At 39.6% G+C, this 18,924-nt stretch overlaps 1 protein-coding gene across 7 annotated transcripts in view; it reads right to left on the bottom strand.

Moving 5' to 3' along the window:
* Supt3h (SPT3 homolog, SAGA and STAGA complex component) overlaps positions 1-18,924 on the bottom strand; it is a 367,984-nt gene that overhangs the window by 61,771 nt on the left and 287,289 nt on the right. For all 7 annotated transcript variants that reach the window (XR_006020875.1, XM_038342156.2, XM_038342152.2 and 4 more), the window contains one exon: positions 10,513-10,623. Coding sequence is in view for 6 of the 7 variants with exons in the window: in XM_038342156.2 (XP_038198084.1) it covers positions 10,513-10,623 (111 nt within the window). In the remaining variant the exon portion in view is untranslated. The remainder of the gene's footprint in view (positions 1-10,512; positions 10,624-18,924) is intronic.

An 18,924-nucleotide genomic window follows, 5' to 3' on the forward strand; every position in this document is an offset into this window, starting at 1 on the left:
ACATCAGATTGAGTGAGGTAACCCAGATCCAGAAAGACAAACATCCTATGCACTCACTCATAAGTGGCTTTTAGACATAAAGCCAAGAAAACCAGCCAACAATTCACAATCCTAGAGAACTTAGACAACAATGAGGACCCTGAGAGAGACTTACATGGATCTAATCTACATGGGAAATAGAAAAAGACAGATCTCCAGAGTAAATTGGGAGTATGGGGACCATGGGAGAGGGTAGAAGGGGAGAGGAAAGGAAGGGAGTGGAGCAGAGAAAAATGTATAGTTAAAAAAAATAAAAAATTAAAACTTATGGCTTATAAAATGGCCACGTGAATGAAGCATTACTTAATTGATAATACTACAAAGAACAATATTCTCACCCAAACTACTTTCACTTTGTTCACTTTGAATATGAAGAAAAATGCACCCAAGAATAATATGGAAATAAGTTTTGTGATAAAGTTAAAATCATGGAGATCAGACATTTCATATGTATTCTCCAATTCCATGAATACCAACCACCTACAAAACAATAGTCTCCTCAGTGATGTTTAAGGATTCATCTAGAAGCCTTGGAACCTCACAGCGCAGTTCCTCCCTATGGTTGAACATAAGGAGCTCTGTTCTTAGTGGCGAATGGGGTTCGGAGTATGAAGTCACTCTGACAGGCATGTGCTACTCAGTTAAGACTGCAGCCTAAGGTGAGGAGCAGAGGCTTGGTCCCTTTCCTTCACCATGCTCACCATGAACATCTTACTGTTAAACCGCTATCACGCCCAAGGATACCCACAGATGGCTAGGCAGAGCATTCAGTCATTCTTTTGGTTGTCCTGTGGTTATCTGAAAATGGCTTGCCACTTACACAGGCCATGCCAAATTGGGGGCCTAAAAGTAATCAGGGAGCTTAAAACTGGATTCTGATACTGGATGCTTTTTCTTTTTATCTCTCACTTTGTAAACTTATATATCCATTTATTTGTCTTTTGTGTTAGGATCCAAAGTAAGCAAAATGAAGCCTAGTGTTGTTTGCTCCAGAGAGAGGCACCATATGACTGGATGCACTTCCTTTATCGTACTGAGGGCAGGCTTGGATCAGACCAGGGAATATATTTTAGAGAGATTGAGTTGGTCAAAGACTAGGACTAGATTCGAGGGAAAATGGTTCATAATCTGACAATCAGGTAGGGGACGGAATCTGTTTTGTTCCTGTAAACAACACATTACCACAAAGTACCTGGTCTACAGAACTTAAGTCTTCAGAAGAGAATTTCTCTAGACCTTGATTTGTAAAGGAAGTACGAACACTCCAGAAACTGTCTTAGATTCGTGTTGTCTTAACAGTGGCAGAATTCTCTCAACTAAGTAGTCAAGAAATGGTGTGCTGACACTAGGAATGGCCTCAGAGCGTTTGTTCTCATAACAGCACAGTATTTCTCTTTCCACCAGGGAGCCCAAGAACACTTCAATTTCAGGCGCTAGGAAAGTACGCGATGGCAGAGATTTCACGACATTCTCAGATTTGGAGTAGTATCCAAACCCTTCTTGAGGAACTTCAGGTCCTCTTGAAACAGACTAACTCAGCCGACTAAAGGTCATCTTACTTACTAGCTTAAGTATTATTATTAGACAATTCTGTTGGATTTTACTTGTTTGAAATATTACAGTTTCCCAGGTACAAATTGCATTTTAAGATTGGACAATGATGTTCTACCAGTAGAATCCCAAGATTCAGTGAGAGTAGCAGTAGGAACTGCTTTCAGATAAGGAGCCTTTTGCATCCCAAGTTGGGAACCTGTAATTAAAGCCAATGCATTTCATCATTCAAATTTTCCTTTTAGCCTAATGTTTCCAACTCCTCAAAGCTCTCATTCCTGGAAAAGCTTCCGGCAGTCACTTTTGGAACCCACAGTTTTCTGCAGCTTTTCATATTCTTACCATAGCCTTTCTGCTTCTAAGCTTGGCTCCCCACATGTGGTCAGTAATGCCACCACTGCCGGAAGTGAAACTTTACTCAGCATGGACATGCTTGCCCACACAAAGGCAAACATGTGGAGTAGAAAAGGAGTCTAGCATTTACAGATCTTAACACTCTGTACATTTTTGGCTTAACCAAGTTATCATCAGTCTATACATGCTAAAAAAAGACAGAGACAGAAAATTTCCTATAGGTCATAAAAAAGCTAACCAGTGGGTCTGGGTCCCCATCCCCGCTCAGAGGTCAATCTGGGGTCTCCCTCCGCAGTTCTCAGGAGCCCATCACTGGCAAGCTATTACATAATCTATACTTCTGGAGGACAATGACTTTGAAGGGAAATGCTCATAGGTATTTTTTTCTAGTATGCTCTACATATTGGGATTGTGCTAGAAGCTTTCAAATACTGTTACTAATATTTATCTATAGCTTGTTAATTTTCACAAATGATAAAACTGATACTAAAGCAAGTTGACTCAAAATACTGAAAACCCGTTAAAGACGATAGAATGTGAAGCAGTAATCTATATGAAATGACATTATTAAAATTTTGGCTTGTTTAGAATAATCTCTTTGAGACTAAATTCATATGCATACATACGTGCATATGCGAACATTACATCTATCTTTAAGATCTCAATGGGAAGCCAGTGCTTATGCTTCTGGTGTTGATTTTCTAACAACAGAAGCCCTACTGGTGTTGCCTTTCTGAAGAGCCTGCTGCAGGCTTGACTGACAGCTATACCTGGGCAGAGCACGGGCGCTCCACATAAATTTCTAGGACTTTAAATGAGACCTGGGAGTTCTTTTAGAATAAATACCTCCAGGCTTGGTGGGACCACTGCCAACCAGTCTCATTCTGTTCTTTGCCTGCAATCGTTTGTGAACTAGGATGCTGAGGTTTGTGGAGTCAAAGTACTTTAAATGCTTCCACTGCATTTTATGCATAATCACAATTTATTTAAAAATGTTCCTCTACTAGCATAGAGAATGGAAAAAAGAGCAGTCAGATGCAAGGTTTCTGAAGTGAGACATTTGAGTACCTAAAACAGATTTTAAAAAATTGCACTGGTGGCATCAAGTTCTAGTATATAAATTGTTTTCCTTACCAGCAAACTAACTTTTTAGGTACATGGACTGAAGATAACTCAGTGGTATAGCCTGTAAGCTACAACATCAGTTTAAATGCATGTTCAATAACCAACGAACTTTTAGAAAATGGGCTTAGAGCACAGCTTCATTTTGTGATACTTAATAACTGGCTCTTTACAAATGGGAAATACTTCAAAATCATCACCAACAGCCACCTTCAGCCACCTCAAGCTACTTGCTCTGTCCCAGGGAACTCTCAAGACAGCTGTTTGACACTCTCAAAACTCAATCTTTCTGATAAAAACTTGCTTTATTTTATTTTAATTTGAAGGGCCTTGTTTTCCTCTGTCTGAGAAATGAAAAGATGTCTCCCCATCAGATTCAGCTCAAGACATAGCCCTGTTTGCAAAAGAAGGGCTCCCAACAGCCGTGGATGCCAAAGAGCCCTTCTCTCTATCGCTTTGCTCTTAACTTGGCACAGTGTTTCAGATGGTATTCATTTGGAATAAGGAGATCGATGACATAGCCTGTCCAATCCTCCTCTGTAAGTGGCTTTGCTAGAAGTGGGTATGGGCAGAAAAATATAAATTCTTCTGTCTGTAGGCAACCGAAAACATACCAGCTCATCTTGGAGTAATTTAACCAATAAGATGATTTAGAGGACAGTTCAGTGGCACCATTTTTGGAAGGCAAAAGCTTAGCAGAAGGAACATAAATCAAAGGTGACTGGCAGGTAAAGGATATATGCAGCAATCAGCCAAGCCATGTGCACACTGGCACAAATTCAATAAGATCATTTATAAAAATTCTAAGGCAGAAGTACACAAAAGGGGGTCTGGTGCTAACTAAATCCACAGATAGCTTACATGCCACTGAAATAAACACTTCCAGATGCGGGTGTACAAAACCCTTTCACAGAAAGAAATGTTTTCTTTCATAAATCTCAAGGAGGGACTTTTAGCAGAAAGGGCAAGAAAAAAAAAATCTAAGACCGAGACGAAGCCCCTTAGGACTAGAAGTGCTCGCTGAGCGGTGACTCGGAGCTCAGGGCGAGCTCTGCAGCACTCTCCACCCAGAAGCACAAGCTAGTGTGTCCTCCACAGTTCTAGAAAACCTAGACTCCCGTCAGTGCTGCCATTGCTACCTTTAGAGTTTCTTTTGGGGGCTGGGGGTTGGGACAATAGACTCACACAGGTAACTAAGGACAGCTGGGGGGAGGATGCTGTGGAAGGAACAGTAGCAGGAAGCCGCTGTACACACACCTTCAATACTAAACTCAAAACCTGGCTAGATCACAACCATCACAACACATGACCAGAGTTACCAGGGGACTAGAAAGTCAATTTGTTAATTTAACTAGCATAATATGTAGGGATTTTGGGTCAGAAATGAATATATCCATAAAATAAAACAGAAAGCAGGACTGTCTTTTCCATTATGATGTTCAGGTCACTTATGCATTCAGTGCAGCTCATGCTCCTTAGCAAGCACCCAGGGAATCCTCCAAAATCGGTTTCTGTATTGAGTGAGTCTTTAAATTCAAGATCTCAGCAAGCTGCTGAACACCAACGTTAATCTGGAGAAGATTTTTAATTGTGTGGTGGCGCACATTACATACTTGCCGCGCCTTGTTCTCTCATTGAGAGTGCTGCTGTGGTTACTCTGTGTGCCATGCAGTTCCTGAATGCATGTGTCTTCTTCCTTTGAATTACCTCTACCCAAGGAGAGACTCTTATGGCTTCCTACTGCAACATGACGCAGTGGCCACTTCTTTGGTGTTGACCACATTATTTCAGGCAAGTCTCTCTCCCCATTACCATCAGAATTATGTTCTCTAATGTAGAGAGGTCCAAATCTACTCCTTGTCCAAACAAACAAACAAACAAAAACAAAACAACCCCCCCCCCAAAAAAAACCAAAACAAACAAACAAAAAAATCAGAACACTAAAATATCTCCTTGACGGCATCAGCTATCTAAAATTTCCAGATAAGATCTAGCAAGCCCAGGTTACCGGGTTTGGTTAGAATCTTCCTGGAGCTGTAGATGTAGTTCACCAATAGAGCGCTCACCAAACATGTGGGAGTCGTGGGTTTCATCCCCAGCAGCACACAACTGGACATGGTTGTTAGCACACCTGCAGTCACAGCACTTGAGAGGAGGCGGCAGGAGGGTCAGGAGTTCAAATTCACCCTTGGCTGTATAAGAAGTTTATGGCCAGCTTCAGACTCTATCTCAAACAAGCAAGCAAACAAAGCTTCTTTAGCACCTTCTCCAGACTCCTGTCAAAGCTGATTCTCACATCTGCCATAGCAGCCACGCTACTTTCCTGCAGCTCACTCTTTTCCACCTGATTTCTGTTCTTCCTGCCTTTTAAAAACTGCCACTCATTTGTCTTTTTCTGGTAAATTTGGTTCATATGTAAATGACCCTCCAAAAGCTCCTGGGCTTGGCAGACTGAGCACTCTTTTCTTCTGATTCTGAGATAGGCTGTCTGCCTTTCGCTCTCAGCAGCAAACAGGGACACCTGGGTACCACTTTTTAACATACACGTTTTTAACATACATGTTTTTAACAAAATTTGCAGCAAATATTTACTGAATCAATTGGAGATACCGAGCTATAAGGAAGCTCAGGATATGGAGGATGCTAACACTGATCCTTCCACTGTGTTGTTCAGTAGAAGTACCTGCTCTAATAGTGCAAGGTGACAGCCCTTATACTCAGATAGCAAGTGCTACGCTTTAAAGATACATGAAATGAGCTGTGTTCCGTCAGGAAGGTACAGTGTTGAATTGTTCCAGTTCTGGTAAGTGACAAAGTAAACTCATAGCAGTGTACAGAATGGCTTTGCCTCATTTTTTTTTTTATTTTGTCACTTGTGAATGCACTGTGCGGATGTCGGACATCATCTGCCTAACCATCAACACTGAAGTGAAGGGAGTTCAGTGCAAGGTGAGCCCATCACACTGCCTTTACTAGACAATGGCTTCTGAGAGAAGCTCAATACAGACTGAACGCTGGTTTGCTTTCTCTGTTTTGTTCCCGTTTCCTCCCCTCCTCTTCACGGACAGCCTGCTTGGATGAGGAAGTTTGTCAGCTATATGTATTTACTTATTAAGTGCTTACCTAATTAGTCTTGAATGCGATCACAGGTGTTGGGGTTGGACCAGGAATGCAGAATGAGTCAAAGCCAGAAACGGAGTTTTTTCTACTTCCCCACTGGAAACCCTGAAGTCTGTATAAGTGTTTAAATTGGAATTGACGGCAACCTGTAGGCGAGGCTGTGAACTTCAGGAGCCAGAGAAGGAACTCAAAACCTCCCTCCATAGTACTTCCCCAGGGGCAGGGGGTCCAACTATCACCTTGAATGCACCTGGGCAAATTCAGAGCCTGACATGGAGCTCCCTCACGACCTCTGTCAACTAATCAGTTGAAATCTTTCCAGACCTGGAGCCTACTCCACAGACTGGGTCCATGCCCAGAGCAGCAAGTGACTCCAACCAGTAGGAAAGCCTGCCCAGTTGCCGAGCAGAGGCTTCACATCTGACTGACATACGGGCTCTAAGTTTTCTCTCCTCACAGCTTGAGCTCGTGAAGGGGGTGGAACGTTCAGTTCACACACACGCAGCCTAGGGGATTTGGTTTAAATCAAATCATAATTACAACACGAGCCAGGAAAACAAGGAATGATTTTTTTCGTGTACATTTTTTTTTTACTTTGCATATGACCTTAAATATATGTTGAGCACAGCACTGTGGCCATCCTATTGTACACACTTCCAACTGCTGAACAGAATACCCTGAGGTAGAAGGCTCTGGATATAGGAGATGCAGTTACCCAGCTCTGTAAGTCCCACTGTGAACACCTACAAAGGTATTGTAGCCTGCTGCAGTAGACACTCTTATACATAGCCCCTCCCCTGCAGCACCCACATAGCCCCTGGCCACCTAGCTTCAAGCTCAAGCTGTGCTCACAGTGGGATAGACTGAAAATGGTTCATATGGAACCAGCTCTGCAACTCTGAAAACCAGGGACTGTCCACTGAGTGTGACGACACAATCCCATGTGTAATGCCTACATCTGTTTTAGCTTCTCCTGATAGTCACGTAGAAAAATGCATTAACTCCCTGAGCTTGCATAGGATCAGGTAACTGTCTATGGAGCTAGAGTATGAGAGAATAAATTCTGCACATAAGCATGGTTATTAGCCTAAATAACCAAGTGCGTCCCTAGAAGAAAACCCTTTTAGCTGTCTTAACTGCTGAGGTAGAATCAAGGCTTCTTACAGCTTGTTAGAGCTTGAGAGTGTGGACCTAGAGAAAGGCTTTCAGTATTCCCTGAGACACCTTGCAAGTACATGATGGAGTTCATCCTTTGATGGTTGCAAGCATATTCTATCTTGTTACCATGATGCATGTAAGCATGCACATATGTATGCATGTGCACACACATGCACTCATTCACATGCACATTCACACACACCTGTGACACACACTCATATATATATTTGTATATATACATACATATATAGCGGATCTTAGGATGGTATAGTCTAATATTACTAGTTACTGAGAGATGTCCATACATCCTAGGTTAATAGGTAGGGATGGAAAATCCCGTGTAGCAACTCCTCCCACTGCAGTTTTAAAGAAAAAGTTACATGGCATGTGACACTGGGCTATTTATGTGTGTCTGTGTTCATAAGTATACATGTCAACATATGTAGTTGTGCAAGTATGTGCAGGCCCAGAGGTTCATTTCAGATGTCTTTCTCTATTGTTCCTTGCCTTATGTATTAAGACCGGGTCTCTGACTGAACCTGGCATTTGTAGATTCAGCTACACCAGGCTGGCTGGCAAGCTCCCCCTCCTGTCTATGGCTCTCTAGCACTGGGATTATAGGTGTCTGCCGATACACCCAGATTTTCATGTGGGTGCTGGAGAGTTGATTCAGGTCCTTTTGCTTGCATAATGCGTGCATTATTAACTGAGCCAGCCTCCTAGCCCCACTTTGACTATTTTGACTTAGAATTTTACACAAATGAATATCAACACCCGAGGACATTAGATTTGTCTGAATGTTCAATTACCTCTAAATATGCAAATATTTTACAAATGTAAATAACAAGGAGAAGTTGGGTAGAAACTTAAAATTTTTTTATGGAAAGTCAATTTTTTCTCAATAAATTTTCTGGGAGTTCTAAATCATTATTGACTGAAGAAAAGGACACACACACATATATTATATTCTTTGGATATGTATATCCTACTGATTCCCAGAAAATAATTAACATGGCACATTTAGCATATAAAACTGGTTTAAAACTAAATGTTCTCCAAATAAATATGCTATTTTTAATATCATTGCTTTTCATTCTGAATGGGATGAGAGAAGATAAAATCTCAGTTTTATAATTTACTAGGTCAAATTATGTGAAATTGTAGGTTCTTTAGGTCAAATACAATTGAAATCAGAAATTTACTATGGTCAATACTGTGTTCAATTTCAAATTATTCTAAGAGAGAATGTGAAAGGAAGAGAAATAAAGGAGTAGAGCGGCTGAGGGCTGCAGCGGCTCCCAGACTCCCTGGCAGACGTCACCCTCGGAGCAGCAGCTCCAGTGTCACTGGCATCGAGATCCCTGGGCTTTAGAGGACATGAAGCGGCCTGTGCAAGGTCAGACAGCAAGAAGCAGAGCCGTTCTCTCTGCCAGGGTTCCGTGAGCTCTCAGCAGTCCTACCCACATCCACTTTCCTGAGGCCATCAACTCACACACGTGATTTCGTCATCAACTGAGAGGATCCTCCAGCAATTGCCTCATTATTGACACCAGAGAGTTCCATGAGTAAAGGAAGCAGTACTACTGCCTTTGATGGCCTGGAACAGTCATGAGCTCCCCTTTGCAGTAGGTATGTTTTTCTTTTTTAAGTTTTGTTCATGACTTTCAGGTACTATTTTAGGATCTTCTCACAAATCGTGTTTCCTCTTGTTGCCCGTCAAGTGCATCTGGATCTTTGGCATGTGGCTATCATCTTTTCTTTCCACCTCACCAGGCATTGTTTAGCTTTTTTCTAGGAGTTGATACGTTTATATTTTCAATCCCTTATTAAAGGATAGTTCTTTCTATCTGAGTTGATTTTAAAATTGTTACTTTCAAAATTTCACATTTTGGAGTTCTGTTTTTCTTTTGCCATATTGCTTAAACTAATCCTGTTTAAAAAAGACACTCAATTTTATTTATTTTTTTCTTTTTCATTATGTGACCTTAAAAATATTCAGAGGTTGGTGCTGTGACTATAATCAACAGAATTAAAATCATGTTCTGGCTCAATGATTGAATGTATGCTTAGCATGTGTGTGAGGCCCTGGATCTAATACTCAACATCAAACATAAACAATTATAGGAAAGATTTTAAATACCAAAATGATGGTCAATGTTACAGGACTTCAGGAGACATTTCTAAATGTATTTTGCTGCCACATTGAGAATTCACATAATTTTCAGTTACTAATTATAATACAGAATTAAAATCTTTAGACACAAGAAAAAAAAAGGACATGATATAATTTAGAAGAAATTACCCCTAGACTAAAAGCTAGTAAGTTGTACTTAGGTAGAAATGTATGCTGTGTCTGCCTTATTTATTCATTTGTTTATTAATCAGATATTGTCTTGCATATTCTGCACTGCAAGTCAATATGAAGTATCCACAAAATTAATGTACAGAAAGTTAAGTTTTATTGTTTGTTGGTTATGCAAATTGAGTCTCCTTTCTGAAGGTCAAACCCTATTTGTTGGAAGCAGAAGGAGTTGGGGAAATTTCAATTAAGATAAATAAAAATATAGGCAAGGGCTATAAGATGAGCATTCAATTAGAACGCACACACAAACACACACTCACTCCTAAGGCCGCTGAAATATCAAGTCTTCAGTTCTCCATTAAAAACAAGCCCTGATTATAAGCTTTCAAATCATTTAAAGATGTGAAAGCCTGTCTGCAGTTGAGCCCTGTTCAAAGCCAGAACAGAAATCATTTCTTCTTCTTCCAACTCAAAGTATGTTTAGGAGAAGGACATCTGATAGAAGTGGCTGTGCCAGTCTAACCAACTCTAAATACAAAACGCTTCTAGCAACATTTGGATACATATAATTTGACGAAAAGTTTTGTAAACTGAAGCTTTGAAAAAATAGAAACTATAAGCTCCAACAAAAAGCTTAATATGTAATTGAAAGAAAATAATATTTTGTAGAAAAAAGTTGCCCCTCCAAAAAGAGACAAAAATGACTAACTTTTATTTCCCAAGAGAATTATGCTACTTTTATACAACAAAATTACAGCCACCACAAATTGCTTTCAACAATTCCATCGCTTCTTCATTTGACCACTTGAAAATCAAGATTCTTTCAGATTATAAATATAACTTTTTATAACTCTGTTATTACGTACTGTGAATGGGGAAAGAGGGCCAATCTTGTGGCCGTAGCGTCGAATGGCTTCTCTGATGTGGCAGGGCTGGATGGCATCGCTGTGAGCCTCAACACCACAGGCCGCGGTGCTCTGGGACAGAAAAACACATAAATTGTTACTAAATCAAAAACACACAACAGACTACAGTGTATAAAATATGAAAATAAACCTTTATAGAATGGGCCATTTTCCCCTCAAGACGCACATCACTGCTGCCATATACTACATCTAAAAAGAAAGTTCCATTAACAAATCAAAGATGACTTTTCCATGACCCCATCCGAGCAGACCTACCAAATGCAGTTTTTATGCCTTCAATATTTCACCCAAGCCTGCATGTCAGGTAGGAGCGTACAGCCACTTGTGTGCCGGCGAAAAGTGTCACAGGGGCTTGTTGAAAGACCCACAGGAAGCTCTTTTCAAAAAAAGTTTATAATGTTTCTTGGGAGATTCTTGGACTTATTTTTGAAATGACTTGAGCCATGAATTAAAATGAAGAAATGTAAAATGGCCATATGTTTGTCATATTGGGGACTGTCTTAGAAGACTGTTTAATTTGATTCCTAATATTTAGGTGTCCTTGTGATGAAGTAAAATAAAACCTTCTTATTTTATCTCATATATGAAAGCCATATTTGAAATCACAAAAAGACATAAGAAAGATTATATGCAAGGAGAGCATTAGCACAAACTCAAGAAATTATATATATGTATGTATATACATGTATATGTGCATCTACACACATGTACATATGTGTATATATGTATGTGTGTGATACAACTTCAAACAATTAAAATACTCTTTGAATTCTCAGTTCATTAAGAGGAGGCAGTGAACTGTCCTAGTCAGGTCTGCAAGGTCAGCCTTGGGCCCAGCGACCTTGGGTCCAGATTGGAGCCCATCTGTTACCGGTCCTGTCAATATCTCTGGGCCTTGGATATTTTTTTCACCTGTAAGTTAGGATAATAATTCTAAGTACTTCACAGGCTGGCTGTGAAAATAAATGATTTGAAATATACAAAGCACTTAGAGTTACAGTGACAAGCTATAATGCTATTGCTGGGATCAGATTATTATTTAAGGATCAAAAATGGGATCAGCACTTACTCGACACAGTAAGCCAACTAAAAGCACAGTAGGCACCAGATGTCAGTTCATAAACTGTACTGATAGATAAAGAACTACTCCGCCTATATGCTATTGTAATTGTGTTCTAGAACCCACTCAGGCACCCAATTAGCGTCATTTGTTTTCTCGAGCCTACAGACACTGCAGTTGTTCTGATAACTGTCACAAGCCTGACATCATGGTTACCCATAGGGAATATACTTCTGCATGGAGAACCTCTTGGATAACAGTTTTAGACGATTTCACTGAAATGAAAAGGCACAGACTCTCTGACTCAGCAATTTTTCCTTTAAGAATTTTCCTAATGATACATTTCATAAATAGACACATGAATAGTTAATCCAGTACTATTTGGATTGACAACTAAATGCTTACCAGTAGGACTGGGCAAATAAAAACATATCATTCAAAGAAACAGAAAAGATGACACCCATTATGGTCCCTTCTGGGATGATTCTTACAGTGTGATTCCTAAGATACATTGTCTAAAAAAGACAAGGCACTCAATCTCTCAGCCCTGTGCTACTGGTTATTGAAAAGAAAGACTAAGCCAGGTGCAGTGGTACACATCTCACACCTTTAAACCCAGCACTTGGAGGCAGAGACAGGAGGATCTCTGAGTTCCAGGTCAGCCGGGCCTACAAAGCGAGTTCCAGAACAGCCACAGACAAATGTTGCTTATCCATTTAAACATGGACTGTCTCTATGAGGGTTCAGTGAATAAAGTAACAGCTCTCGAGCAGGCTAAGTGGCTGGCTAGAAGACAGGAGTCAGAGGAAGACTTACTTTTCATGATATTCTTTCCTGAACTTTGAAAATACACTTTCAGTCTACGTACAAACGAGTAAAACAATGGAAATCCCTGCCAAACGAGAATATCTGCTAGTTTTCCAAGCTGAACCTAAAGGAAGACTGAAAGCATAAAACAAAGCAGCTCTTGACTATTTTGTTATAACAAGTGTTGAAATAAGCCAAATCAGAACTCATGGAGGATCTTTCTCTACCTCTTCTGTACCCACATCAACATGGATTAAGTTATCTTAACCTTCACTTTGGCAATGATGAAAAGGTATACATTGTTTCTCTGAGTGCTTTCTCAATTCTCAGTCCATTTCATTTCACCCTTAGAAGGAACACAGATGAATAAAATACAACCATCAGGTCCCCAGATGTGGGCAAAGTCTCTTTAGTGTGTCCGTCTTACTCTGTGACTTGCACACCTGTCTTTATAGTCGATACCTGTCAAGGAGGTGGCAGGATCCTCTCCACTAGTAGAAATGTATGTGAGTAGTGAGCTGAACTTAAAATCCAAAGAGAAACTCTTCTGGAAGGAACCCAGGAGGAAGTGAAGAAGACCAAGGTCAGTTTCCTGTGCACAATATAAAGTCCTAAGCCCTTCCTATGTACAATTCCTCTATGGAACTCCCCTAAATTCATCGTTTTCTCCTTGCAATTGTATTAGTTTTCATTTCTTAACTCAAGGCAAAGATAAGACTTTTGCTAAGTTTGTCAATAGATTTGATTGTTTGTAGAAGGTTTTGCCCCAAATCTCTTAGCTTTGTAATGGCAATCCGATGGGATGGGGAACTGAAGTAGCAGATTATCTGGTCTGAAACTACCTGTCTTCTCCAGATTCCTACTGAAGGGGAAGCCCAGCCAATCACCTTGTTTGTAATATAGGCTAATATTTACTTATAAAATCTTGCGGGTGTGCGGCCCACCTTCTCTTTGTTTTCTGCTCCTCACTGGAACCTTGGATTTGTAAGTTCCCTTTTCTTTCCTTTATTAAAGCTGAATATTATATATTAAAGCTAGTCTGGTTAATCAAACTGCCGATCAACCACGCCCCTTCATTTTGGCACCCACGTGGATAACTGAATCTACAGAAAGCCTGAGAAAGCTTGGGAAAAATTAGAGTAAAGCATGTTTTCTTGGTGGCAGCAATTTCTCGGGTCTGTTCTGTTTGCTAGAGGCAAGCAAGCGCTCTCGTCTAAGAGAGGCTTCCTGACTCAGCTTTAGCTGCAAAACCCTGCACCTTTTTTAAGAGGTCCTGCCACAGAACACTTAAACAGTGTTGATGAAAAGCTGACTGCATGCTTTTCAGTTTTCAGCAGTAGCAGGAAAAAAGCTGTGCCGTTTTAAAATGCTGGCTTTCTGGGCTGTCCTGCCAGGGCAAACTCTGACTCTTTCAGGCAGGTGGTCCGACAGACTCTGGGCTGTGAGCAGAATGCTGCAGCTTGTTTGCTGGCAAGGACCTTGAAATGCCATAGAGTTGTGGCAATAAACATGGCTCCTGTGGGTACCTCCGCCAAGAGGCTGGAAAGCTAAGGAATGGGCTGGATCCAGCCGTGAAAGCCATGGCTTTAATCCTCTCCTTAGACTCATATAGTTAGAAAAAGAGAGATATACAGTAAAGAGAGATTCAAAGAAAAAAAACCTCTAAATGATTTACAGTGTGTTAAAAAGTATATGCAGGCTAAAAGTTAAAGTTCTTAAAGTAAAAAAAAAAAAGAAAGAGTAGTTTGGGTGTGGTGCTACACACCTTTAATCCCAACACTTGGGAGGCAGAGGTAGATTGACCTCTGTGACTTCGAGGGGCAGAGGTGGATTGACCTCTGTGACTTCAAGGTGTGATAGCACACACCTTTAATCTCAATGCCTGGAAGGCAGGGGCAGATAGACCTCTGTGACTTCAAGGTGTGGTAGCACACACCTTTAATCCCAGTGTCTGGGAGGCAGAGACAGGACGGATCTCTGAGTTCAAGGACAGCCTGGTCTACAGAGTTATTTCAGGACAAAGATATACAGAGAACCTGTCTCAAAAAAGTAAAAGTATTCCAGGACAGGCTCTAGGAACTACAGGGAAACCCTGTCTCGAAAAACCAAAAAAAAAAAAAAAAAAAAAAAAAAAAAAAAAAAAAAAAAAAGTAAAAGTAAAAATAAACAAAATAGAGGTTAAGTAAAGCCGCATAAAGATGGAAAATACACAGAGACTCTTGATACTGTATGCTATTTTGCTCTCTTTGAATTGTTTGAATGCTGAGGAAGGAGCAACAGCTGCTAAAAGATATTTGTTTACAAATGCTGCTGATATCCAAGATAGATATTTTGAAAATACCTTGACTTTAAAATTTGGATCTAAGGACATGATGCTTTGGAAAGGAGTTTCTTCTTTTGTTTTTACAGAAAATGAGACCCTATGGATTGCTTCTATCCCAATATGGTATGATAGACCACGCCCTCCTGAAAGGTTGCTATGAATACCCTCAAAAAATTACTTTGCTCAACTGCCGACTGAGAGGAACCTAGCACACAGGTTACACCATGAAAGATCTGATTAACAGTGCCCCATTCAGCAGGAAGCAGTTTGGAGAGAAATAACTGCGCCCATATTCCCAAATATTGTTTATAAGTGTTCTTTTACATTTAAGGGGGGATATGATGTAGATATGAATAATTTGCATTGATATGTATTTTGCTTTAATGATTTAAATTTAAGGTCAATTTTGTTATATGTATATGTATTTCTGATCTTGATTAAGGTATTGTGATTGTGTAGTTCATTTAAAAATGTAATGTATAATCAGGAAATATAGGTTGTTAATGGATAATCACTGATAATAGTCAAGCTTGTAGTCATGTTAGATTTTCTATATATAGAGAGATATATTTCAGTTAAATAGGCATTCTTCATATCTTTCAAAGACTACAGGATATGGCATTTTAAATGTTTTAATAACTTAGGGCTTTTCATGACAATGAGACATGTCTGCTCCTGGCAGCACCAGCTACTTCAAGAGGAAGATGGGCATCAAAGAGGCTCCTTATGGAGTTTGATAGCCATTTGGGCAAGAAACTGCTCTTGCCTGGACTATTGCATAAACTGGACACAGAGAACCCTCAGAGAGAGGACTGCTGAACTTGCCTAAAGGTGAGATGATCTTTCGGGGTTCCTGATTCATGAAAGAGTCTGCGACACATTCTGCAGGACACAGCAGATACTGACTGAACTGCCTTTGAAATTTCCTGCTTCATGGAAACATCTGCTGGAAACTATGGGCCTGTAGGCTGAAGATGGATGCCCCAACAGTACAGAGGAACTTTGGGTGACTGTCCAGGCAGCGAGATGTCTCTGTGATTTCTAGAGTTTTGTAAGTTGCTTACTTCTCATTTACTCAGGTAATATTATATCCTTCTGGAGTCTTTGATGGAGTTGAAGAATAGAGAGATTATAGTTGTTTTCTTTTGTTATGATAAAAAGATAAAATAGATATAAATATTGTAACTGTAATTCTTACTTGATAACTGTTTTGTTATATGTAATTTTGCTATGTTAAAGTGAAAGCCTGCCTTTTTTGTTTAAACAGAAAAAGGGGAGATGATGTAGGTGTGTCTTCTATCTATCTGATAATTTCATTGGTTAATTAATAAAGAAACTGCTTGGCCTGATAGGTTAGAGCACAGGTGGGTGGAGTAGACAGAACAGGAAGAAGAAAGTGAGGCAGATGGCTCAGTCAGATGCCATGCCTCTCCTCTGAGAGAGTCGCCATGAAGCCAGCCACCAGGTCAGACATGCTGAATCTTTCCCGGCAAGACACCACTTCGTGGTACTATACAGATTATTAGAAATGGGTTAATCAAAATGTGAGAGTTAGCCAGTAAAAGGCTGAAGCTAATGGGCCAGGCAGTGTTTAAATGAATACAGTTTGTGTGTTGTTATTTCGGGTGTAAAGCTAGCCGTGCGGGAGCAGGGCGGGATGAAAAGCAGGCCTTCCCGCAGCTCTCACTACATCCTATGTTCAGATCTTAATGTCCAAGGGCTTTAGGAGGTGATACAATTATGAGGGCAGACCCTCACTCTTACTCCTATGTGAGGCTAGATGACTTTATGCAGGAAATTATATGCAGACATTCACTAACCAATGAATTTGCCAGCATCTTAACTTTGGACTCCCTAGTCTTTGGAATGCGAGAAACAAATTTCTTGTTGGTAAATCACACAAGTTATAGCATTTTACTGAAGTAACCTGAATGGACTATGGTAGAATAATAAACTAGAAATGACCTCTGCTTGTTCATTTTTTAAAAGATTTACTAATTTTCATTTTACTTGTATAGGTGTTTCGCTTGCCTATATATCTGCATCACAAGCATGCAGTGCCAGCAGAGGCTAGAAGAAGCATCAGATGCCCTGAAACTAGAGTAGCAGAGGGCTGTTATCTGCTATGTACTCTGCAAGACCAGCCAGTGCTCTTACATACTGAGCCATCTCCAGCCCTTCTGATTGTGAATATGGAGACAAGACACACCGGGAGACACATCGTTTTAAAAAATAAAGTTAACTTCACCTTTATAAAAGTTAAATACATACTTTTTTTTTTCATGAAAATGACATTCAATTTTCCATTTTGCCAAGTTCATACTCGTCTGCCATTATTAGTAACTGCTAGCATTAACATGAATGAAGTTACCACGGGCACTTCTACATTTTCTTGGTTTGTCCACCAAGTTCATCAGAAGAGAGATTTGTAATTTAAAAGTTTATATTACTAGTAATATTTTTCATCTCAACAAACACCTTATGTCAATAAGCAGTCCCTTATCAAGGTGTTTAGAATCTTTTCAAATTAAAGAAATATTCCACATTTAGAAATATTAATTTAGTAGTGATTCTGGTATTTTCTAATCTTCAAAGTTGTTTAGAAAAAATTAACACTAAAGGTATTTGTTCTTTGTTTCCATGAATTGTATATATACCTCAAGGAGCATTAGATTTACCAATTCATTTTTTCCATTCTCATTAGCCCCACATTTTAGGTATTGTTTAAATTTTCAAAAGTAAAATCAACATACTTTGACAGAATATAGCGTCCTGTTGCCTACATTAGCAGAAGTGTCTGTGCTCAACACTATGGCTGCCTTTCCTTCGGTGACTTGGTAAAGTCCACATTTCAGTTCCTCTTCCTCTCAGCTGCACACATACTCCGTGTTCTCATGTCATGTTTCTTCATCCACGGACTGATGTCAAACAGTGGATGCTCACGCATCAGACGGAGTCTTCCACATTCCTGAACTGACTCTTGCCTCTGTTGGTCTTTGTTAGTTATTGCACAAATCTCTTAGCAGTTTGAACTCTCAAGGGTGGTAGATAGAAATTATTAATAGATAGAAACTTCTGTTGACCCTGAATTCTAGCCATGTTTATACCGGTTCTGATTCTTCTAAGTTGTAAAAATCTGGACAAAGGAGTGTTTCTCAGTCGTTCTCTTACTTAGAATAATTCATGGTTTCAGGACCTTGAATCTCAGACTTTTTCTTATTCTCTCCCAAAGGTGGATTAGATCTCAGGCTAAGTTTGAAGACTTTCCAAAGAAAGATCCATGGTTCATGGGCCAGCTCACTAACATGTAATCTGTATAATGTGAACAGGGGTGCTTTCCCTGGTACTGTGCAGGAGACCTTCTCAGGGCTTCACCCTCCCGAGATCTGAGGCCAAGGTGGATATATTTTGGCTCAAAGCAAAGCAACTTTTCTCATCTCAGGGGTTAAGGAAGCTGTTAGATTGGTAGTCCTATATAAATATGAGAAGTTAAACTTTAATTCCAGATATTGAACCTGGAAGTTAATCAAGGTAAAGATAAAAAGGAATCACTAAATTTAAAAATTCAACTTTTTTATTTTTAATTTATTTACTTATTTATTTTGAGACAGAGTTTCTCTGTGTAACAGCCCTACCTATCCTGGAACTCTGAAGACCAAGATGGCCTAAAACTCACAGATATCCGCTTGCCTCTGCCTCCCAAGTGCTAGGATTAAAGGTGTGCACCACCATGCCCAGTCACAAAAGTTCAAATATTTTAAATATCATCTGTTCTTAACGTTTCCAATTTTACCCCATTAATAATAGGAGGAAGACAAGGAGTAAGCCAGAGATGGCTAAACATCCATTTTTTTTATTTCTATTACACAAAGCTTAGAATGTATATTAGAGGCTTAATTATTTTATTTGTATTTTATCCACTGTTTTTACTGAAATTACACTATATGTTTTTATCACATGAGACAATACAGTGAAATATATACACATTATGGAATGTAAAGGTAGATTAAACAATTTATGCTGCTCTACTATTATTAATTATTATTGTTATTGTCTTTTGGTGACCATGTAACTTTTACATTTTAAATTATTCAAGAATCTTTAACCATAGCCAATTTGCTGTAGAAACTGTCTCTTGTAATTTATTCCTCTTATCTGACAG

The sequence above is a fragment of the Arvicola amphibius genome, chromosome 9, assembly GCF_903992535.2.
Source record: "Arvicola amphibius chromosome 9, mArvAmp1.2, whole genome shotgun sequence".
Lineage (NCBI taxonomy): Eukaryota > Metazoa > Chordata > Mammalia > Rodentia > Cricetidae > Arvicola > Arvicola amphibius.